Here is a 21,369-nt window from a genome sequence, read left to right as displayed (position 1 = left end):
AGGTTTGGAGGACCGTTAATGTGGCACCTTTGTTTAAAAAGGGAGCGAGGGATACACTGAATAATCACAGTCTGTCTGACCTTGGTTGTGGGCAATCCTGAGATTCAGGATAAGCTGTCACTTGGAAAGGCACAGATTTGTCAGTCAGCAGGGATTTGTAAAGGGAAAGTCACGTCTGATGAATTTGATTGAATGTTTTGAGGAAGTAACGAGGAGGGTTGATGAGGGTAGTGCAGTTGATGTGATCTACATGGATTTTAGCAAGGTTTTAACAAGGCCCCATATGGCAAACTGGTTTTAAAAAAAAATCCATGGGATCCAGGGAATGTCTCAACCTGGATACAAAATTGTTTCAGTGGCACGAAACATAGAAAATAGGTGCAGGAGTAGGCCATTTGGCCCTACAAGCCTGTACCAGCATTCAGTATGATCATGGCTGATCATGTACTTTCAGTATCCCGTTCTCACTTTCTCTCCATACCCCGTGATCCTTTTAGTCACAAGGGCCACATCCAGCTCCCTCTTGAACATATCCAACGAATGGCCCCTCTACACCTTTCTGTGGTATAGAATTCCGCAGGTTCACAACTCTCTGAGTGAAGAAGTTCTTCCTCATCTCAATCCTGAATGGTTTACCCTTTATTCTTAGACTGTGACCCCTAGTTCTGAACTTCCCCAACATCGGGAACATTCTTCCTTCATCTAGCCTGTCTGGATTTTATATGTTTCTATAAGATTCCCCTCTCATTCTTCTAAATCCCAGTGAGTACAAGCCCAGTCGATCCAGTCTCTCTTCATATTGTCAGTCCTGCCATCCCAGGGATCAGTCTGGTGAATCTTCACTGGATTCCCTCAATAGTAAGAATGTCCTTTCTCAGACTAGGAGATCAAAACTGCACACAATACTCAAGGTGTGGCCTCACCAATGCCCTGTATAACAGCAGCAAGACATCCTTACTCCTACACTCAAATCCTCTTGCTATAAAGGCCAGCATGGCAGTAGCTTTCCTCACTGCCTGCTGTACCTGCAGGCCAACCTTCAGCGACTGTTCCACATCACACCCAGGTCACATTGCACTTCCCCTGTTCCTAAACTGCCACCATTCAGATGATAATCTTCCTTCCTGTTTTTGCCACCAAAGTGGACAACCTCACATTTATCCACATTATATTGGCATTTGCCAACTAGTTGCCCACTCAGCCAGCCTGTCCAAGTCACCCTGCAGCAACTTAGCATCCTCCTCACAGCACACACCGCCACCCAGCTCGATGGGTGTTTTTGCAACTGGGAGGCTGGTTCCAGTGGGTTCTGCTGGGCTAAGTACTCAGTCCCATGCTTTTGTGATTTATTAATGATTTGGATTTAAATTTAGGAGAAATGATTAATACGTTTGCAGACAGCACAGAAATAGGCGGTGTGGTTAATAGCGAGGTGGACAGCTGTAGACTGCAGGAAGATGGCAATGGACTAGTCAGGTGGGTAAAACAGTGACAAATGGAAGTCAGCTCGGAGCAGTGTGAGGTGGTGCATCCGGGAGGGTCAGACAAGGCAAAGAAACACACAATAAATGTGAAATTTCTTTTTCAGGGACCTCCTTTGTTCGTTACAACACGAAGCAGCTGTCCAGGATCTATCCCACTGGCTCTCGAATCGATTCGTCCAACTACAACCCTCAGGAGATGTGGAATGCTGGTTGTCAGCTGGGTCAGACTCTCTCACTCTGTGTTATACACGCTATAATTACAATGCACACAAATACACCAAAACAATTAGACACTATAACAGCAGGTTAAATCCACTTTTTACTCAAGTGGCAGCACGATGGCACAGTGGTTAGCACTGGTGCCTCACAGCGCCAGGGACCAGGGTTCTATTCCCACCTTGGGTCATTGCCAGTGTGGAGTTTTCACATTCTCCCCGTATCTGCGTGGGTTTCCTCTGGGTTCTCCGGTTTCCTCCGGGTGCTCCAGTTTCCTCCCACAGAAAGACTTACTGGTTAGATACATTCTCCCTCAGTGAAGCTGAAAAGGCACCGGAGTGTGGCGACGAGGGGACTTTCACAGTAACTTCATTGCAGTGTTAATGTGAGCCTACTTGTGACAATAATAAATAAACTTTTAATTACAACAAAATATTTGGGGGTTTTTCTATTGCATTTTCCTATGAATGTATAAGCGTGTATCCTGAACTACACCAGCAAGTCAGAATTGGCCAATTTAGATTAATTCAAATATTTACTCCAGTATTTCAAAAGAAAAAAAAAGATTTGCATTTATTTAACATCATTCCTGATCACGTTCCCCTACTGGCCACACTCCAGCGCCTGTGCGGGTACACTGAGGGGAGAGGTTAGCATGGCCAATGCACCTAATCCTGATCACATAAAATCCCAAAGTGATTGACAACCAATGAAGTATTTTTGAAATGTTATGGCATAGGTTATGCAGCAAAGCAAGATCCCACAGACAGCAGTGTGGCGATGACCAGATCACTTGCTTCTGAGCTATTGATTAGGTTTAATGATTGGTCACGGCACTCGAGAACGTCTCCTGCCGTTCTGTGAAATCACGCCATGGGATCCTGTACATCCACCTGGGAGGGTTCACGGTTTAATCTCTCATCTGAAAGGTGCCACATCGAACAATGCAGCATTCCCTCAATACCGCACTGAACTGAATTGGATAAACGGGATTTCAAAGGGTTGGATCCCTGGGCATCAGTAAGTTGGGACAGGAAGCCCTCCAGCCTGCTCTGCTAATCAGTAAGAGCATAACCGGATTCCTAATTTCAGCACACGTGTTCTCTCCATATCTCTCCATGTCCTCGCGAACAACAACCCATTGATCTCAGATTTAAAATGATTAATTGAGCTAACATCTATTGCTTTTTGTGGGCGAGTTCCACACTCCTACTACCATCTCTTGTGTGAAGAAGTTTCAGGTTATATCCCTTTGTCATAGATCCTCCTCACTATTGGAAGAGGTTTCTATATATAGAACCCTACAGTGCAGAAAGAGGCCCTTCGGCCCATCGAGTCTGCACCGAACACAATCCCAACCCAGCCCTACCCCCATATCCCTACATATTATACCCACTAATCCCTCTAACCTACACATACCGGGACACTAAGAGGCAATTTTAGCATGGCCAATCAACCTGACCCGCACATCTTTGGACTGTGGGAGGAAACCGGAGCACCCGGAGGAAACCCACGCAGACACGGGGAGAATGTGCAAACTCCACACAGACAGTAACCCGAACCGGGAATCGAACCCTGGACCCTGGAGCTGTGAAGCAGCAGTGCTAACTACTGTGCTACCGTACCTCCCGTTTCTGTCTATTAACCACTCAAATTCCTATTAAGATCTTCAAAACCTCACCCCTTCAGAATACAGGGTTAGTTTTAGTGATCTCCTTTTAATTGTTAATCTGTTCTATTCCTGTTAATTTGATAGAATTTCTATTTTCACCCAGTGGCCCTGAATTTCCAGAAACCGGGATTGGAGATGGATTTAAACAAAGGGAAGTTTCGACAGAATGGCCGCTCCGGGTACATCCTAAAGCCCAGCTTCATGAGGGACAAGTCGATCCGGGTTGATCCTGCCAGACCACAACCAAGATCTGGCCTCAACAGAACGCAACTGATTATTAATGTAAACATACTTCAGTTATTTTCTCCTTAAAACTCAAGCTGCGTGCATTCAGGGGCAAGTAAAAATTCCGGATCAAACTCGGAACAGGGGCTAGTCCTGTTTGGGAGGAAGGTGTCACTTTGGAATTCTGTTTCCCAAACTTCTCCATCACATGGGTTTTCCCATGTGTTGTAGAATCATTGATAGAGATTAATTGCAATGGTTAGTTAACAGCTCACGTATTGTTGGATATTGTGATTGGCAGAATGGTAAAATGTGAACAAGGTGGACCTTGATTGTTTTATGTCTCGCATTTCCCAAGTCCCTGTTGTTTTCTCCGGGTGCTCCGGTTTCCTCCCACACCCCAAAAACGTGCTCTTAGGCTGATTGGTGCAACAAATTGTCCCTAAATTAGATCTCCCTCAATCTGGTTATGGTTCCTTTATTGTGGAGTCCAATAGGCATAGACCAAGGTCGTAGGTAGAGAAGGGCACTCACAATGTTAAAATGGCGGTGTGGGCTCGTTGGGCCTGTTTCCCGTGCTGTGTTGTTCTTTGTTCTTTGCTTGAACTTGACTCAGCAAATATAGGGAGTTCCTTCACAAGTTCATAAGACATAGGGGAAGAATTAGGCCATTCGGCCCATCGAGTCTGGTCCACCATGTGATCATGGTTGATGATTGCACTTCCTGCCCCAGGATGTACTGTCAACAATGGAAACTCAAATCAGGAGAAGATGTTCATGCCAGAACAGAGAACACTGGGAAAACTCAGCATCTATTAGCAGGGAAAGAGAGTGAGTGTTTTGAGTCCTGATACTCCTCACCAGAATCTTCCCTTGCTATTGCAGAAGGTGCAACATGTGCCCCCTTATCTCCTCCCTCCTCACCACTCAAGATCTCAAACCCTCCTTTCAGGTTCAGCAACTTTTCACTTGTACCTCCTTTAATTTGCTCTCTTGTACTCACCGCTTCCACTGAGGTCTCACTGACATTGGGGAGACTAAACGCAGACCAGTTTGGGCAATCCCTTCGCTCAATCCACAAGCAAAGCCCTAATCTTCTTGTTGTGTGCCATTTTAACTCAGCATTCTTGCTCTCACGCTCCAGTGAAGCCCAACGCACACTGGAGCAGCAGAATCTCATCTTCCTATTAGGCACATTACAACCCTCAAAATACTGAGTTCAACAACTTTAGATTGGGACCTTTCTCCTCCAACTTAAAGCCCGCTTTATTCTAATAAACCTACCCTGACCACATACGGCCTTAGTGCAGCCCCCACCTCCCACCCCGGACCATCTGTGTTTTTTACAACCTATCACAACTACAGTTTACTATCTAACACATTCTCCCTTCTTTCAATTCTGACAAAGGACTCACAACCTTTCTCTCCTAACAGAGTCTTCCAGTCCTGCTGAGTTTTTCCAGAGTTCTCCATCCGCAGTCTTTCACTTATTGAAGATGTTTAACGAGTGGCTGATCCCACATCACCTGTTTTACATCATCATTGAAAATCGGAATTACCTCCTTATCTTCTCTAGATAGAAACAGTAGGAAATTGCAATGGAATATTCACTGCAACATGGCTTTCCCAACCTGGACTGACACATGGCAAAGTGTGAGAAAGTAGCATTGCCCCTCCCCATCCCCCTCCATACCCTCCCCTCCCAAGCCCTCCCTGCACTCTCCCCCTCCCCACACCCTCCCTATGCCCTACCATTTTATGAAATACCATCCTCACCTCCAAACTTCCCTCAGGAGAAAGCATTAAATTCTGCCAAGAGTTGCATTCCGTGGGGTTAGGAAGATTCGGGGTAATTTGATTGTGAAGGTAAGGAGAACAGACAGGGTAGATGGTATCCATCACCGGATAGAGCTCGCCCTTGCTTCTCTGTGCCAGTAACTCCTGGAATAACTTTTCGCAGAATCTCTCTCTGTCCCCGTTGAATCCAGGGTTAGTTTCGCTCGCTGAATGGGATTTTACAGCCTCATTAGTTCTGAAACTGTAAGATCCCAGGTATTTCCATTGTCCGCCCCAATGCCCGGGGAGGTCAGGGCAGTAAAACTGCAGCCTTTATCTCTCTCCATTTCTCTCTCTATATCTCTTTCTCGATCGCTCTCTCAGGTTTCTGTCACTGGTTTGACAAGGTGCCTCATAAAAGGTTACTACAGAAGGTTAGGGGGCACGGAGTTGGGGGTAGGGTGTTAGCGTGGATAGAGGATTGGTTGTCTAATAGGAGGCAGAGAGTTGGTATCAATGGGTGTTATTCTGATTGGCGGTTGGTAACTAGTGGAGTGCCGCAGGGGTCGGTGCTGGGGCCTCAGCTATTTACCATTTATATAGATGATCTGGAGGAGGGGGCTGAGTGTAGGGTGACGAAATTTGCTGATGACATGAAGATGAGTGGAAAAACAAATTGTGCGGAGGGTGTGGAAAGTCTGCAGAGGGATCTGGATAGGCTGAGCGAGTGGGCGAGGACCTGGCAGATGGAGTATAATGTTAGCAAGTGTGAGGTTATCCACTTTGGCAGAAATAATAGTAGGAGAGATTACTATTTAAAGGGCGAAAAGCTGCAGCATGCTACGGTGCAGAGGGATCTGGGGGTCCTTGTGCACAATTCGCAAAAACCCAGTCTGCAGGTGCAGCAGGTGATCAAGAAGGCGAATGGGATGCTGGCCTTCATAGCGAGGGGGATAGAATATAAAAGCAGAGAGGTCTTGCTGCAACTGTACAGGGTACTGGTGAGGCCGCAGCTGGAGTACTGTGTGCAGTTTTGGTCGCCACACTTGCGGAAGGATATTTTGGCCTTGGAGGGAGTGCAGAGGAGGTTCACTAGGCTGATACCGGAGATGAGGGGGTTGGACTATGAAGAGAAACTAAACAGACTGGGTCTGTACTCGTTGGAGTTTAGAAGGATGAGTTTAGAAGGATGTTATAGAGACGTATAAGATAATGAAGGGGATGGATAGGATAGAGGTAGAGAGATTCTTCCCACTTAGCATAGCAGGACTAGAGGGCACAGCCTCAAGATAAGAGAGGGGCAGTTTAGAACGGAGTTGAGGAGGAACTTCTTCACTCAAAGGGTGGTGAATCTCTGGAATTCTCTGCCCGTTGAAGTGGTGGAGGCTACCTCGCTAAATATATTTAAGTCGCGGGTAGATAGGTTTCTGATAGACAAGGGAATTAAGGGTTATGGGGAGAGAGCGGGAAAGTGGAACTGATCCACTTCAGATCAGCCATGATCTTATTGAATGGCGGGGCAGGCTCGAAGGGCTAGATGGCCTACTCCTGCTCCTATTTCTTATGTTCTTATGAACTGCTCCCTCTCGTTCTCAGACTCATGTCCCTTTTCCAGATTATTACAGCTCAGCAGCTCCCGAAAGTGAATAAGAATAAGAAGAATTCCATTGTGGATCCGCTGGTGCGTGTGGAGATTCACGGCGTTCCTGATGATAACGCCACACAAAAGACCGGGCATGTTGAAAACAATGGTAAGATGATGCTTGTCTACACCAGCTGCTGGATGACAGCTATACTGTCGGTGGCGTGTCTCAGGATCACTACAGAGTACATTCAATAACTTCTGAAGGTGGCATGGTTAACCTGTTGGCAGAGACTGCTGGAAATATACAAATCAGGTGTCCGGCTATGAGATCCATAGAGCCGGAATTGTAATTTAAAGTCTATTTATTAGTGTCATAAGTAGGCTTACATTTACACTGCAATGAAGTTACTGTGAAAATCCCCTAGTCTCCACATTCTGGCGCCTGTTTGGTACACTGAGGGAGAATTTAGCGTGGCCGATGCATCTTTACCAACAGACTATGGGAGGGAAATAGAGCACCCGGAGGAAACCTACAGAGACTGGGGGAGAATGTGCAAACTCCATACAGTCACCCAAGGTGTGAGTCAAACCGGGTCTCTGTGAGGCAGCAGTGCTAACGATTGTGCCACCCCAGAATAGTACCAGGGGATCTTTGACATGCTCCTGAATAGGCCAATGAGATCTCAGTTTAACATCTCACCTGAAAAGGGACACTTCAGGCGGTGTACCATGTCCATAAAACCATAAGATATAGGAGCAGAATTAAGCCACCCAACCCATCGAGTCTGCTCCGTCATTCAATCATGGCCAATATTTCTCTCATCCCCATTCTCCTGCCTTTTTCCCAGAATCCATATTAATCAAGAACCTATCTATCTCTGTCTTAAAGACACTCAATGACCTGGCCTCCACAGCCTTCAGAGTGTGGCAAAGAGTTCCACCGATTCACCACTCTCTGGCTGAAGAAATGCCTCCTTGTCCGTTTAGCTTGAGGTTGTGCCCTCTGGCTCTAGTTTTTCCTACTAGTGGAAACAACCTCTCCAAGTCCACTCTATCCAGGTCTCGCAGTACCCTGTAAGTTTCACTAAGATCCCCCCTCATCCTTCCAAACTCCGAGTACAGAACCAGAGTCCTCAACCATTCCTCCGGTGACAAGCTCTTCATTCCAGGGATCATTTGTGAACCTTCTTTGGATCTATTCCAAGGCTAGCACATCCTTCTTTAGATATGGGACCCAAAACTGCTTACAGTACTCCAAATGGGGTGTGACGGGAGCCACATAGAGCCTCAGAAGTACATCCCTGCTCTTGTATTCTAGCCCTCTCGATAAGACTCAATGGGCTGAAGGGCCTGTTTCTGCACAGTAGGGTTCTATGTTCTATGTTTTGTTCTATGTATGAATGCTAGCATGGCATTTGCCTTCCTAACTGCCAACTGAACCTGCACGTTAGTGTTAAGAGAATCTTGAACAATGGCTCCCAAGTCCCTTTCCTCCATACAGCAGTGGAGAATCAGCCCAGACATCTATGGACTCGAGCTCTGGAGTGGGGTTTGAACTCGGAGCTTGTGTTTCAGAGGCAAGAGGGCTGCCAGCGGAGCCAGTGTTGATACTCGAGCCAATGGCGGGTCGCTCTTCCTGCTGACAGTTTCCATTTGCATTCATTAACCTCTCACCAATGCCCATTCAGACAGCTGCCTGCTGGTATCCTACCAGACCTCCCCAGCACAAAATCCGGTCAGTCTAAAACCCGATCGCTAACGAGTGGCTTGCACGAGGCAGTCCCCGGTGCATCAGAGAATTCGGGGTGAGTGTAACAACTTTCTGCCGTAGTGTTACTGCCCCTGAGGTGTTGTACATCACTCTGGTGTACAGTCCGGTTCCTGCCTCCAGCTCCAGCCCCCAGCTGGTCCTCACTGTGCTGCTGGACCCATGGACCTTCCTGAGTTGGATCAGCGCAATGCCTGTGATTGCGGAGTAAAGGGTTCTGCTCCCCACCCCCCCATGCCACACAGCGGTGTCTATGTGGGCAGCACAGTGCTGCGGGTCCCGAGTAGCCACCGCGACAAAGCTCTGACATTTGCCAGGGAGTGGATTGTGAGATGTGGCCTGACGAAAAGAAAGGGGACAAATGGAAAGGCGGGCTGTGGGAGGAGACATCTGAAGCAGGTAAGCAATGGGTGGCAGGGTAGCACAGTGGGTTAGCACTGCTGCTTCACAGCTCCAGGGTCCTGGGTTCGATTCCCGGCTGTGTGGAGTTTGCACATTCTCCTCGTGTCTGCGTGGGTTTCCTCCGGGTACTCTGGTTTCCTCCCACAGTCCAAAGATGTGCGGGTTAGGTTGATTGGCCATGCTAAGAAATTGCCCCTTAGGGTCCAGGGATGTGTAGGTTAGAGGGATTAGTGGGTATAATATGTAGGGATATGGGGGGTAGGGCCTGGGTGGGATCGTGTCTGGTGCAGACTCGATGGGCCGAAGGGCCTCTTTCTGCACTGTAGGGTTCTGTGGAGGAAGGCTGAGGGGAGGGAAACTGGATCTTGACAAGACTGCATGAAAATCTCACAAACAAGGGGGCCAAAGGGATACCACACTGTTTACTGGGGGTGGAGAGGGAGTGGGTGATGACTACACAGGCAGTGGGTCGAGATTCAAGTGGGACCTGCGTACCTCCCAGGTAATGAGCTCGGGGGGAGGGAGTGGTAGGTGTGGGGGTTGAATCGAGGAACAGACGTTCCTTGAGGCTGCTAGCCTCTGGGGTGCTGACCCTCTGCACGGTCTGGGGAAGACAGGCGTGCCGGAGACAGTGGTACGAATGATGCTGGACTGGTGTTTAAACATAGCGCCAGAACCTTCAAACCCGTCAGCTGAGGGCGGGCGGGTCAACCAGTTGCCAGGCGTGTCAGAGGGAACTGGCCCGTGTGGAATTAATGAGGTTCCGAGCGCTGAACCTGGCACAGGGTTCTGCCAGTCCGCTCAGTGGGATTGACCCTGACAGAGCCGCCCACCACCGCACTCAGTCTCCAAATGAGGGAACTCCCTGGAATTTCGGAGTGTCCCCTGATGATGAGGTGGGGCACGTATCCGCAAATAAACCTCAGTGCAGCTGCACAGGTTTCTGGGGTTCAGGGAAAGGAAGGAAGGAGCCGGCAGCTGATGGGTCGACGCTTCAGAACCAGCTTAGCCTGGTGGTTCCAAACTTGGCAGCAAAGGTTGGAAACAAGGCAGGAAAAGAATCCTGATCCATCAAGAGTAGAAGCAGCATTTGAGATAGAAGTTTTTGTGAAGAATTTTAATTTTATTTATTATTGTCACATAAGAACATAAGAAATAGGAGCAGGAGTAGGCCATCTAGCCCTTCGAGCCTGCCCCGCCATTCAATAAGATCATGGCTGATCTGTCGTGGCTCAGCTCCACTTTCCCGCCCTCTCCCCATAACCCTTAATCCCCTCTCTTATCAAAAACCCATCAACCCGCATCTTAAAAATATTTAGCGAGGCAGCCTCCACCACTTCAACGGGCAGAGAATTCCAGAGATTCACCACCCTTTGAGTGAAGAAGTTCCTCCTCAACTCCGTTCTAAACCGCCCCCCTTTTATCTTGAGGCTGTGCCCTCTAGTCCTATTGTCTTTTTTGAGCGGGAAGAGTCTCTCCACCTCTATCCTATCCATCCCATTCATGTACGAGTGTACAGTGCAAAGTATTGTTTCTTGCGTGCTATACAGACAAGCATACCATTCATAGAACCCTACAGTGCAGAAACAGGCCCTTCGGCCCATCGAGTCTGCACCAACCACAATCCCACCCCGGCCCTATCCCCATATCCCTACACGTTTACCCGCTAATCCCTCTAACCTACACGTCTCAGGACACTAAGGGGCAATTTTAGCATGGCCAATCAACCTAACCTGCATATCTTTGGACTGAGGGAGGAAACCCACGCAGACACGAGGAGAATGTGCAAATTCCACACAGACAGTGACCCGAGCCGGGAATCGAACCCAGGTCCCTGGAGCTGTGAAGCAGCAGTGCTAACCACTGTGCCACCGTGCCACCCAAGGAGGAGGAAAGGAGAGAGTGCAGAATGTAGTGTAACAGACATAGCGAGGGCGAAGAGAAAGATCAACTTAATGCAAGGTCGGACTATTCAAAAACCTGACGGCAGCAGGGAAGGAGCTGTTCTTGAGTCGGTTGGTATGTGACCTCAGACTTTTGTATCTTTTTCCCAATGGAAGAAGGAGGAAGAGAGAATGTCCGGGGTGTGTGATGTCTTTGGTTATGCTGGCTGCTTTTCTGAGGCAGCGGGAAGTGTAGACAGAGTCAGTGGATGGGAGGCTGGTTTGCATGATGGACTGGGGTATGTTCGCGATCTTTTGTAGTTTCTTGTGATGTTGGGCAAAGCAGTAGCCGATACCAAGCTGGGATACAACCAGAAAGAATGCTTTCTAATAGACCAAGTTGGGTCTCAGGCATTGTGCTGGCTAGAATGTGGACATGGTCTTACGAGGCCAAAGTGCAGAAAAGGTTAGTGAAGAGACACGTAGATCACTTGCGGAGATGGGAACTATCCCCACTATCCATTTGATACATGGATTTGGGTCGGTGTCTGCGGGAGTTTGCGCATTCTCCCCGTGCTTGCGTGGGTTTTTCTCCGGGTGCTCCGGTTTCCTCCCGCACCCCAAAGATGTGCTGTTAGGCTGATTGGTGTTAACAAATTGTCCCTAAATTAGTCTTCCCTCAATATGGAATGCCATAAGCGTAGACAAGGGTCATGGGTGGAGAGGGGACTCATCATGTTAAGATGGCGGCGCGGGCTCGTTGGGCCGAAGGGCCTGTTTCCTGGGCTGTTTTGTCCTTTGAGTCAGTGTTACTGGCTGGTCCAGTTGTGCCAGTAATGGGGTTATTTGTCCAAGGGATGCAGTGACGGATCAGCCAATGGCAGGCCTAAGCGCTGCTCCCAATGGAATCGAGGAAAGTGAGGGACGGATCCCAGAGGAGAGTCCTTCTGAAACATGGCCAATCGAAGGTGCCTCAACAGCTGAACCTCAACCAGTTTGAGTTATTTTACTCCCAGAGAAAGTCCCCTAACAGACTGAGTTTCTGAAAAACCGTGTTTCTCAGCGCTAATGTTTTGAAAAGTGCATAAAGTATTTATGTATAAGGGACATCCGGAGGGTCATGTGACCCGATCACCCAATGGGAAACGAGCATGGGGATCTTGGTACAGAGCTTGGGGTTTACATCGGGAAAGTATACATATCCATTTGTAAATAAATCATTATCGTTCATTAAATTCCAACTGCCGGTCGCCAATCCTTCCAGTTACTACAGGGAGCGTGGTTTCCACAGTCAGGGCAATAGACACCAAGGCTGGCTCCACAGAGATCAGGGTCCCATCCTTAGAGGGTGACACCATCTCTGCGCTTAAAATGAAATGCATCCCCCCTCCCCAGAGATGTGGGGAACACCTCCGAAAAACCCCAGGGCAAACCCTAGCACCACACACACACACACACACACACACACACACAAGGAACCGCTCCCACAAGCACCAGGTAACACCCACCCCCAACCCCGCCACCTCGCCATCCCTGGCTGTGGTGGAAGAATCACTCTAGGCTGGTCTTGCAAAGGATTTATTGTAAGACCCTTCCTCAGTATTACTAACCGAGAGGAAGCTCTCTCCCAAAGTGTTCCCGCTGTCTCCGTGTCTCGGGCGTTCAATGTCACATGCTTAATAGCAACTCCTGTAATAAGGTATTTACCTTTCGATGTGATTAATTCTACATTGACACACACAAATCCTGGGGCGACACCCCCGCCCTGAACCCCCAGTCATGGATACAGAGAACTTCCCCTCTCCACAAGCACTAGGGTAACCCCCACCTCCCCCCCCCTCCCCGACACACACAAGGGTCCCCCTGACCATGCAGTGGAGCTCGCCAAGGGTTCACCCCTCGTACTGGCCCCTCGGTGTTTGTGGTGAACACAGACACAAACCCGCGCGGTTATCTCAGAGACCATGCAGGTGGTGATTAAACAGGGGAGATTGGCGTTGTCAGACATGTTTCACAGTTTGTGTATATTTTTGTGGGATTGCAGGATTTAATCCAGCGTGGAATGAGGTGCTTCGATTTACACTCAGCGTTCCCGAGCTGGCTCTTGTCCGCTTTGTGGTTGAAGATCACGATTCGACCACCAGCAATGACTTCATCGGGCAGTTCACACTCCCCTTCACCAGCATGAAAGAAGGTAATCATCAACTTACCCTCAGCCCACACTGCCTCGGGAACAACACTGCCCCTCCCCACCCCAACACTGCCCCTCCCCCCCCCCGACACTGCCCCCCCCCCCCACCCCAAAACTGCCCCTCCCCACTCTGACACTGCCCCTCCCCACTCTGACACTGCCCCTCCCCCCTGACACTGCCCCTCCCCACCCCAACACTGCCCCTCCCCCCCCAACACTGCCCCTCCCCCCCCAACACTGCCCCTCCCCCCCAACACTGCCCCTCCCCCCCCAACACTGCCCCTCCCCCCCCAACACTGCCCCTCCCCCCCGACACTGCCCCTCCCCCCAACACTGCCCCCCCCTCTCTGACACTGCCCCTCCCCCCTCTGACACTGCCCCTCCCCCCAACACTGCCCCACCCCCTCTGACACTGCCCCTCCCCCCAGCACTGCCCCTCCCCACTCTGACACTGCCCCTCCCCACTCTGACACTGCCCCCCCCTCTCTGACACTGCCCCTCCCCACTCTGACACTGCCCCTCCCCCCAACACTGCCCCACCCCCTCTGACACTGCCCCTCCCCCCAGCACTGCCCCTCCCCACTCTGACACTGCCCCTCCCCACTCTGACACTGCCCCCCCCTCTCTGACACTGCCCCTCCCCCCTCTGACACTGCCCCTCCCCCCAACACTGCCCCACCCCCTCTGACACTGCCCCTCCCCCCAGCACTGCCCCTCCCCCCTCTGACACTGCCCCTCCCCCCTCTGACACTGCCCCTCCCCCCTCTGACACTGCCCCTCCCCCCTCTGACACTGCCCCTCCCCCCTCTGACACTGCCCCTCCCCCCTCTGACACTGCCCCTCCCCCCTCTGACACTGCCCCTCCCCCCGACACTGCCCCTCCCCCCTCTGACACTGCCCTCCCCCCCTCTGACACTGCCCCTCCCCCCTCTGACATTGCCCCTCCCCCCCGACACTGCCCCTCCCCCCCTCTGACACTGCCCCTCCCCCTCTCTGACACTGCCCCTCCCCCTCTCTGACACTGCCCCTCCCCCCTCTGACACTGCCCCTCCCCCCCTGACACTGCCCCTCCCCCCCTCTGACACTGCCCCTCCCCCTCTCTGACACTGCCCCTCCCCCTCTCTGACACTGCCCCTCCCCCTCTCTGACACTGCCCCTCCCCTCTCTGACACTGCCCCTCCCCCTCTCTGACACTGCCCCTCCCCCTCTCTGACACTGCCCCTCCCCCCCGACACTGCCCCACCCTTTGCGAATGCAGGGTTGTGGGTGCAGTGAAAGGGCAGGGGAAGTGGGGGGAGGGGGGTGACTGTGGGATCTGGTCACAGAGCCCCCTGTCGGATTCAGCCCCAACCCCACACTCGCTCCCAGAGCCACATGCCCCATTCTGGGGCTATTCCCCTGGTGAATTCCTGGTGAATTAATCAGCCTTGTCCCTGTATATGTCCGGATGTGGGATTCCGTTGCCCTGGTTACACAGTGCCTCACTTTACCACAAGCCTGCCGGGGGGTGGCAGTGCCATCCACAGTGTTCAGTTTGAGCCATTCTGGAGCTGATGCCCGTTCCTGCTGCCATTGAGGGTGAGGTGTTGAGGAATTCCAATCTCTCCTTGTATCCGAGTCTCCCCCTCACTGTTTAACTTGTGTTTGTGTCCACAGGCTATCGACATGTCCACTTGCTGTCCAAAGATGCCGCCTCCCTCTCGCCGGCAACTCTCTTCATCCGGGTGAGGATTAAGAGTGTATAGTGAGGAGTGAGCGGAGAGCCACTCTCACTCTGACTGTGTAACGTGAACCATAACTGAGATCCACTCCGTCCCCCCTGTCCAGTGCCAAGCCCAGTGAGTCAGCGCGGGGTGGGGTGCGGCTGAATGAAGAGGCACCTTTCACTGTGTGACTATCCGTACCTCTAAAACACTTCTCCGGGGACACTGACCCCCATTTTCAGCTCAGCTCTGAAACCAGACTGTTACTGCAGGATCAAGGTCCTGTTAGCTGAATCCAAACCCTTTCGAAAACTCTTAACTCACTAACTGTACATCACTGAATGTTTCTGAGTCAGTCTAACCCAGAGTGTGTGAGTACAGAGTACGGTTCAAAGCTTAGCTAAATTACCTCCATCTGCATAGTGCTGTTGTTTAATGATTCTGTACTCACAGCGCCTTATCAATGTATACATATAAAATCAGCTGTTTATTTTACAAAGAACAGAGAACAGTACAGCACAGGAACAGACCCTTCAACTCTGCACCGATCATGGTGCCTGCCTAAACTAAAACCGTATGCACTTACAGAGCCCGTAAGCTTCCATTCCCGTCCTATTCACGTATTTGTCCAGATGCCCTTTAACTGTCACTTTCGTACCTGCTCCGACCACCTCCCCAGACAGCGCATTCCAGACAGTCACCATCCTCTGTGTAAAAAAAACTTGCCTTGTACATCTCCTCTAAACTTTTCCCCAAGCATCTTAACCCTACGCCCCCTCGTATTTGACTTTTCTACCCTAGGAAAGAGCATCTGACTATCCACTCTGTCCACGCCGCTCATAATCTTGTCAACCTCTATCAGATCATCCCCCTCAACCTCGTTCCAGCAAGATTGGAGAATTTGTTCACTGTCTGATCAACACAAAATCAGTCAGAGCAACTTCAGCCAGTGCAAGGGGTGTGTTCCACACACAATTCCCACCCATCCCTAAGGCTGGTGACCACTCACTATAAACTGGCCACAGAGGACAGCGATAGCAGATCACCACCATGGAGAGCATTCATTCAAGGAGCTGTTAAAATGAAGCTGTCTATAGATGGGTAGGTTTAAGAACATAAGAAATAGGAGCAGGAGTAGGCCATCTAGCCCTTCGAGCCTGCCCCACCATTCAATAAGATCATGGCTGATCTGAAGTGGATCAGTTCCACTTTCCCACTCTCTCCCCATAACCCTTAATTCCCTTGTCTATCAGAAACCTATCTACCCGTGACTTAAATATATTCAGCGAGGTAGCCTCCACCACTTCAATGAGCAGACAATTCCAGAGATTCACCACCCTTTGAGTGAAGAAGTTCCTCCTCAACTCCGATCTAAACTGCCCCCCTCCTTATCTTGAGGCTGTGCCCTCTAGTCCTGCTGTCCTTTCTAAGCTGGAAGAATCTCTCTACCTCTACCCTATCCATCCCCTTCATTATCTTACACGTCTCGATAAGATCCCCCCTCATCCTTCTAAACTCCAACGAGTACAAACCCAGTCTATTCAGCCTCTCTTTAAAAGATTTTACATGATAAACGATATCAAATTCCTTCAGCGCCTGACTCCCAGCCACTGATAAAACAGGTGATTGGTTGAGGAGAGTTGTTTAAAGCTTCTCTCAGTGATTTGAAATCAGGTTACTCATTCACGGGGGATTTCTGATTCAAAATACATCTTTTTGCCTTCATTAATCAAACTGCACCGGATTATCACTCTTAAATATATCAATGTATATTTATTAATGCAAAAAAAATAAACAACTACTTTCTGTAACACTGACCAATTGCTTTATGGAGGATTTTACATTTCTGTTTACGCTAAAAAGCCTGGAGGGAAATTTGAGTCACAAATTCATGTCAGAAGAATGGAGAGTGACTCCAAGCACAATTTGTGATCGACTTCCTGGTTGTACCCAAAGGAGAAACAGTAAGGTTCCTCGGGTTTACAAACTCATTCAGCGAGTTCAGAACCAAAGGATGGAATTTAAATTTGAGAATTGGTGTGAGGTAAGGGCAAATGATAGGACAGATCGAACAATCCAGGCAACGTCCATCGGGTTTATGTTCACAGAACAACGGAACAAAGTGGAAGGAGGCCTTGCTAAAAATTTAGGGAAGTTTATTTGCAAAGTCTGGAGAAAGGTGGATAAAGGGAAATTCATCCAGGTTTATTTCTATCTCACCTTTAACGTAACGAGACATCCCAAAGTGCTTCACGGATCGTTATAAAACTAAATCTGACACATAAGGAGATATGAGGTCAGATGATGATGATAAAAGAGCTTGGTTTTGAGGACAGCCATTAAGGAGGAAAGCGAGGCAGAGAGGTCTAGGGGGAGAATTCCAGAGCTTGGAGTCCAGCTGAAGACACCAATCTACCTGTCACAGATGCATCTGTCCGTTAACAGAACCAGAACTAAAGGGCACAGCCTTAAGATAAGAGGGGGGTGTACAGTTTAAAACAGAGTTGAGGAGGAACTTCTTCACTCAAAGGGTGGTGAAATATATTTAAGTCACCCATAGATAGGTTTCTGATAGATAAGGGAATTAAGGGTTATGGGGAGAAAGCGGGAAAGTGGAACTGATCCACTTCAGATCAGCCATGATCTTACTGAATGGCAGGGCAGGCTCGAGGGGCTAGATGGCCGACTCCTGCTCCTATTTCTTATGTTCTTAGCAGGAATTTCCACCAAAAAGTAGAGACAAAGTCCCAACCTCATACTGAAGATCCCCTCTATGGTGTTGTGCTGAATGGGATACATTCAGAACAGATCGAGCAGCTTAAAACTTTGAAGTTTATTTACTGGTGTCATAAGTAGGCTGACATCAACACTGCAATGAAGTTACTGTGAAAATCCTCCATTTGCCACACTCTGGCACCTAACTAAAAGAGGCCACAATCTGGTACCTGTTCTTTACTCATCATTGACAACATCAGTGGAATATTAAGTGGTTTAAACATTTTTTTTCCCTTGTTTATTGGATTTCTTATAGAAAATGGCTTCTCCCACCGTAACAACACAGACACACGACCGAATCTCTGAAATTCTGAGGGTTTTGCATGTAATGAGTTTGAGGGATAGCAGTTACTTTACCCACCTTCTGTGCACTGGGTTCATGCATGAAGATAACTAAATGGCAAATTGTGAATTTGTCAACAATATGGAGTGAGATAAGCTTCATACAGTCACTGAGCAAGTTGGAAAGATTGTGTGCAGGGTGTTCCTCTGGGGGTTGGCCAGCTCCATCAGTAGATAAAGGGACACTTAATCAGATGGTTTCTGTTTCGAAACCTGCACTGAACAGAAAAAATAAGAATCAAAATACTTTTTATTGATATTTAATAACTTATCAAAAGATTAAGGCCAGATTCTCCCAAACAAATTCTTAGTTCCCACTGTGCGGGAAATTGGGAGTAAATCCCACTGGTTTTTCAGCGTGATTTCCGGACTGAATCTCCGGCTCTCTGTGCTTCACAGAGTTTCTCAGTCGGATTCACTCCAGAAATCCGGAACAGGCCTATTCCCACCTGAGAGGCCAGCAGCATAGCGGTGAGCGAGGCACCGATCTGTCGGAGCCAAGATCAATGGCCAGCCTCGTAACCTCCCCATTGCTGGCCTTCCCACCGCCGCCCCCAACCCCTAACCCCCGAACGCGGGCCTCCTGCATCTGCCTAGGCCTATCCCAATATCCCCCCTCACCCTGGCCAGCCCCGATCTCCCCACCCCACATAGCACAGCACACCGCCTCCTCCACAATCCCACTGATCAACCCTGATGATCCCTCTTACCACCCCCACCGCGCCGCTAGCCCTGAACCCCCCCCCCCCCCCCCATTTCGGGTGGCCAGGCCCAATCACCCTCTTCCCTCCCTCTCCCAATGCTACAAGTGCAGAGTGGCAGCAGGTCCTCCCCTGTCCCCCCGCCCCCTGCCGATTGCACCCCCACCCCCACCCCCAATTATTTTCTGACCTCAGTACTTAGTTTTCAGTCTACTGCCCTCTGACCCCTTCCAATGGTGCCACACTGACTTCCTGTTTTTGATAAGGGACCAATTCCCTCGTCCAGACAGAACATCCTGGCTGGGATTCTCCGACCTCGGCCCGCGGCTGGGATTCTCCGACCCCACCCCCCACAGCTGGGATTCTCCAGTCTCGCCGCAGTGAGTGGAGATTTAGCTGAGCGCCAAATTCTGTGTCCCTGCTGGCAGCAGCGGTGGGGTGTGTGAGTCCAGAGAATTCCAGACCCTGACTGCAAGCAGCGGTTCCCCAATTGTTGCAGCAGCAAAAAAAAAACTCAGCTATTAAACAAAGAACAGGAGGAGGAAACTCCACAAATATCCCCATCCTCAATGATGGAGGAGCCCAGCACATCGGAGCAAAAGATAAGGCTGAAATATTCACAGCAATCTTCAGCCAGAAGTGCCGAGTGGATGATCCATCTCGACCTCCTCCAGAGATCCCCCACCTCACAGATTCCAGTCCTGAGGCAACTCACGATACTCGGAAATGTCTGAAGACACTGGATACTGCAAAGGTCCTGACAATATTCCGGAAATATTTGGTTTATTATTGTCACATGTATTAATATACAATAAGAAGTATTGTTTCTTGCACGCTATACAGACAAAACATAAGAACATATTGTTCTTAGACAGGGAGAGAGTAGTGTTACCACCATAGCTAGGGTGTAGAGAAAGATCGACTTAATGCAAAGTAAGTCCATTCAAAAGTCTAACAGCAGAAGGGAAGAAGCCATTCTTGAGTCAGTTGGTACGTGACCCCAGACTTTTGTATCTTTTTCCCAAAGGAAGAAGGTGGAAGAGAGAATGTCCAGGGTACGTGGGGTCCTTAATTATGTTGGCTGTTTTGCCGAGGCAGCGGGAAGTGTAGACGGAGTCAATGGATGGGAGGCTGGTTTGAGTAATGGATTGGGCTACATTCATGAACCTTTGTGGTTTCTTGCGTTCTTGGTTAGAGCAAGAGCCCATACCAAGTGCCAAATAGTACTGGAGACCTGTGCTTCAGAACTTGCCATGTCCCTAGCCAAGCCGTTTCAGTACAGCTACTGGGAGTTCTCATTAAAGTTGTGGGTGCAGCCCTGAAAATCACAGGTTCCTGGAGGGATCAAAGTTAATGCTAGAATTTGTTTTTTTTCAGGAAAGAAATCTATAAAGGAACCTATGTACAAGTTGACATACTTTATCATACATGTGCGGTACTGTACATTCCAAAATAAAACATATAATTCAATACAAAAGAATATACTCCATGCTATAATTTTTAAAATTACACTCACCTCAGTAATTTTAAGATAAACCTGGCTCCGTCGGACGGAAGCTGTTGGTTGGTGCAGAAAGCTACTGGAATCCAGGGGCTACCTAGATGGAACTAGATAGGCTGATTGGCCGTGTTATATTGCCACTTGGTGCCCCAGGATGTGTGGGTTAGAAGGATTAATGGGGTAAATGTGTGGGGTTACGATGATAGGGGGCCTGGGTAAGATGCTTTGTTGGAGAGTTAGTGCAGCCTCAATGGGCCGAATGGCCTCCTCCTGCACTATCGGGATTCTATGATTCTAGAAGTGGAATGCATGTTTGTCCATCTTTAGGACTATGATGTGGAGTTGCCAGCGTTGGACTGGGGTGGACAGAGAAAGTAATTTCACAACACCAGGTTAAAGTCCAACAGGTTTAGTTTGGTAGCACGAGCTTTCGGAGCGCTTCTCCTTCATCAGGTGAGTCTTTAGGACAAAGGCAGACACTGATTCGGTTCCTCAAACACACAGACTGGGAAACCTGACCTCCAGCATCTTGTCACACGTTGTGCTCTTTAAAAGAAAACATCAGTTCAAAGATCCCACATTGGACAAAGTTTGTATTCAAAGTCATGAGGGGTCTGGACAGAGTAGATCGGGAGAAACTGTTCCCACTGGTATAAGGATCGGGAACGGGAGATTTAAAGTAATTGGCAAAACTTTTTCACATGGCCAGTGGTTGGGGTGTGGAACGCTGCCCGGAAGTGTGGTGGAGGCAGGCTCAGTCGAGACCCACTTGGATAAAGATTTGAATAGAAACAATGTGCAGGGGAAAAGACAGGGCAATGGCACTAATTCAGGATGCTGATTTAGAGACAGCAGGTGCAGACACAATGGGCCGAATGGCCTCCTCCTGTATTGTAACAATTCTCTGATTTTATATTTTAAAAATTAAGAATGTGACATATGTGACATATGTGGATATGACACCCTTCCACCATACAAGTTTAAAAAAAGGCATTTGATTACACTTTTTAACATTATTTGTATGGTAAAGAGATGGGAGTGTCGCTGCAGTGCGGCTCCGGGCCGCTGGGTGCCGCTGCCGTGCGGCTCCAGGCCGCTGGTTATCGCTGCAGTGCGGCTCCGGGCCGCTGGGTGTCGCTGCAGTG

General features: G+C 49.3%; 1 protein-coding gene across 1 annotated transcript in view; it reads left to right on the top strand.

Moving 5' to 3' along the window:
- The window catches only part of LOC145359286 (1-phosphatidylinositol 4,5-bisphosphate phosphodiesterase delta-3-like), a 132,725-nt gene extending 116,003 nt beyond the window's left edge, over window positions 1-16,722 (top strand). Inside the window, exons 11-15 of the mRNA XM_080213834.1 lie at window positions 1,589-1,705; window positions 3,476-3,654; window positions 6,989-7,124; window positions 13,056-13,205; window positions 14,859-16,722. Of these exons, the coding sequence (XP_080069960.1) occupies window positions 1,589-1,705; window positions 3,476-3,654; window positions 6,989-7,124; window positions 13,056-13,205; window positions 14,859-14,947 (671 nt within the window). The 3' untranslated portion in view covers window positions 14,948-16,722. The remainder of the gene's footprint in view (window positions 1-1,588; window positions 1,706-3,475; window positions 3,655-6,988; window positions 7,125-13,055; window positions 13,206-14,858) is intronic.
- The last annotated feature ends 4,647 nt before the right edge of the window (window positions 16,723-21,369 follow it).

This window comes from Carcharhinus amblyrhynchos, chromosome 27 (genome assembly GCF_965287045.1).
Source record: "Carcharhinus amblyrhynchos chromosome 27, sCarAmb.v2.hapA, whole genome shotgun sequence".
NCBI classification, from domain to species: domain Eukaryota; kingdom Metazoa; phylum Chordata; class Chondrichthyes; order Carcharhiniformes; family Carcharhinidae; genus Carcharhinus; species Carcharhinus amblyrhynchos.
Note: the sequence above shows the minus strand (reverse complement) of the source record. Positions and strands in the feature narration are given on the sequence as shown.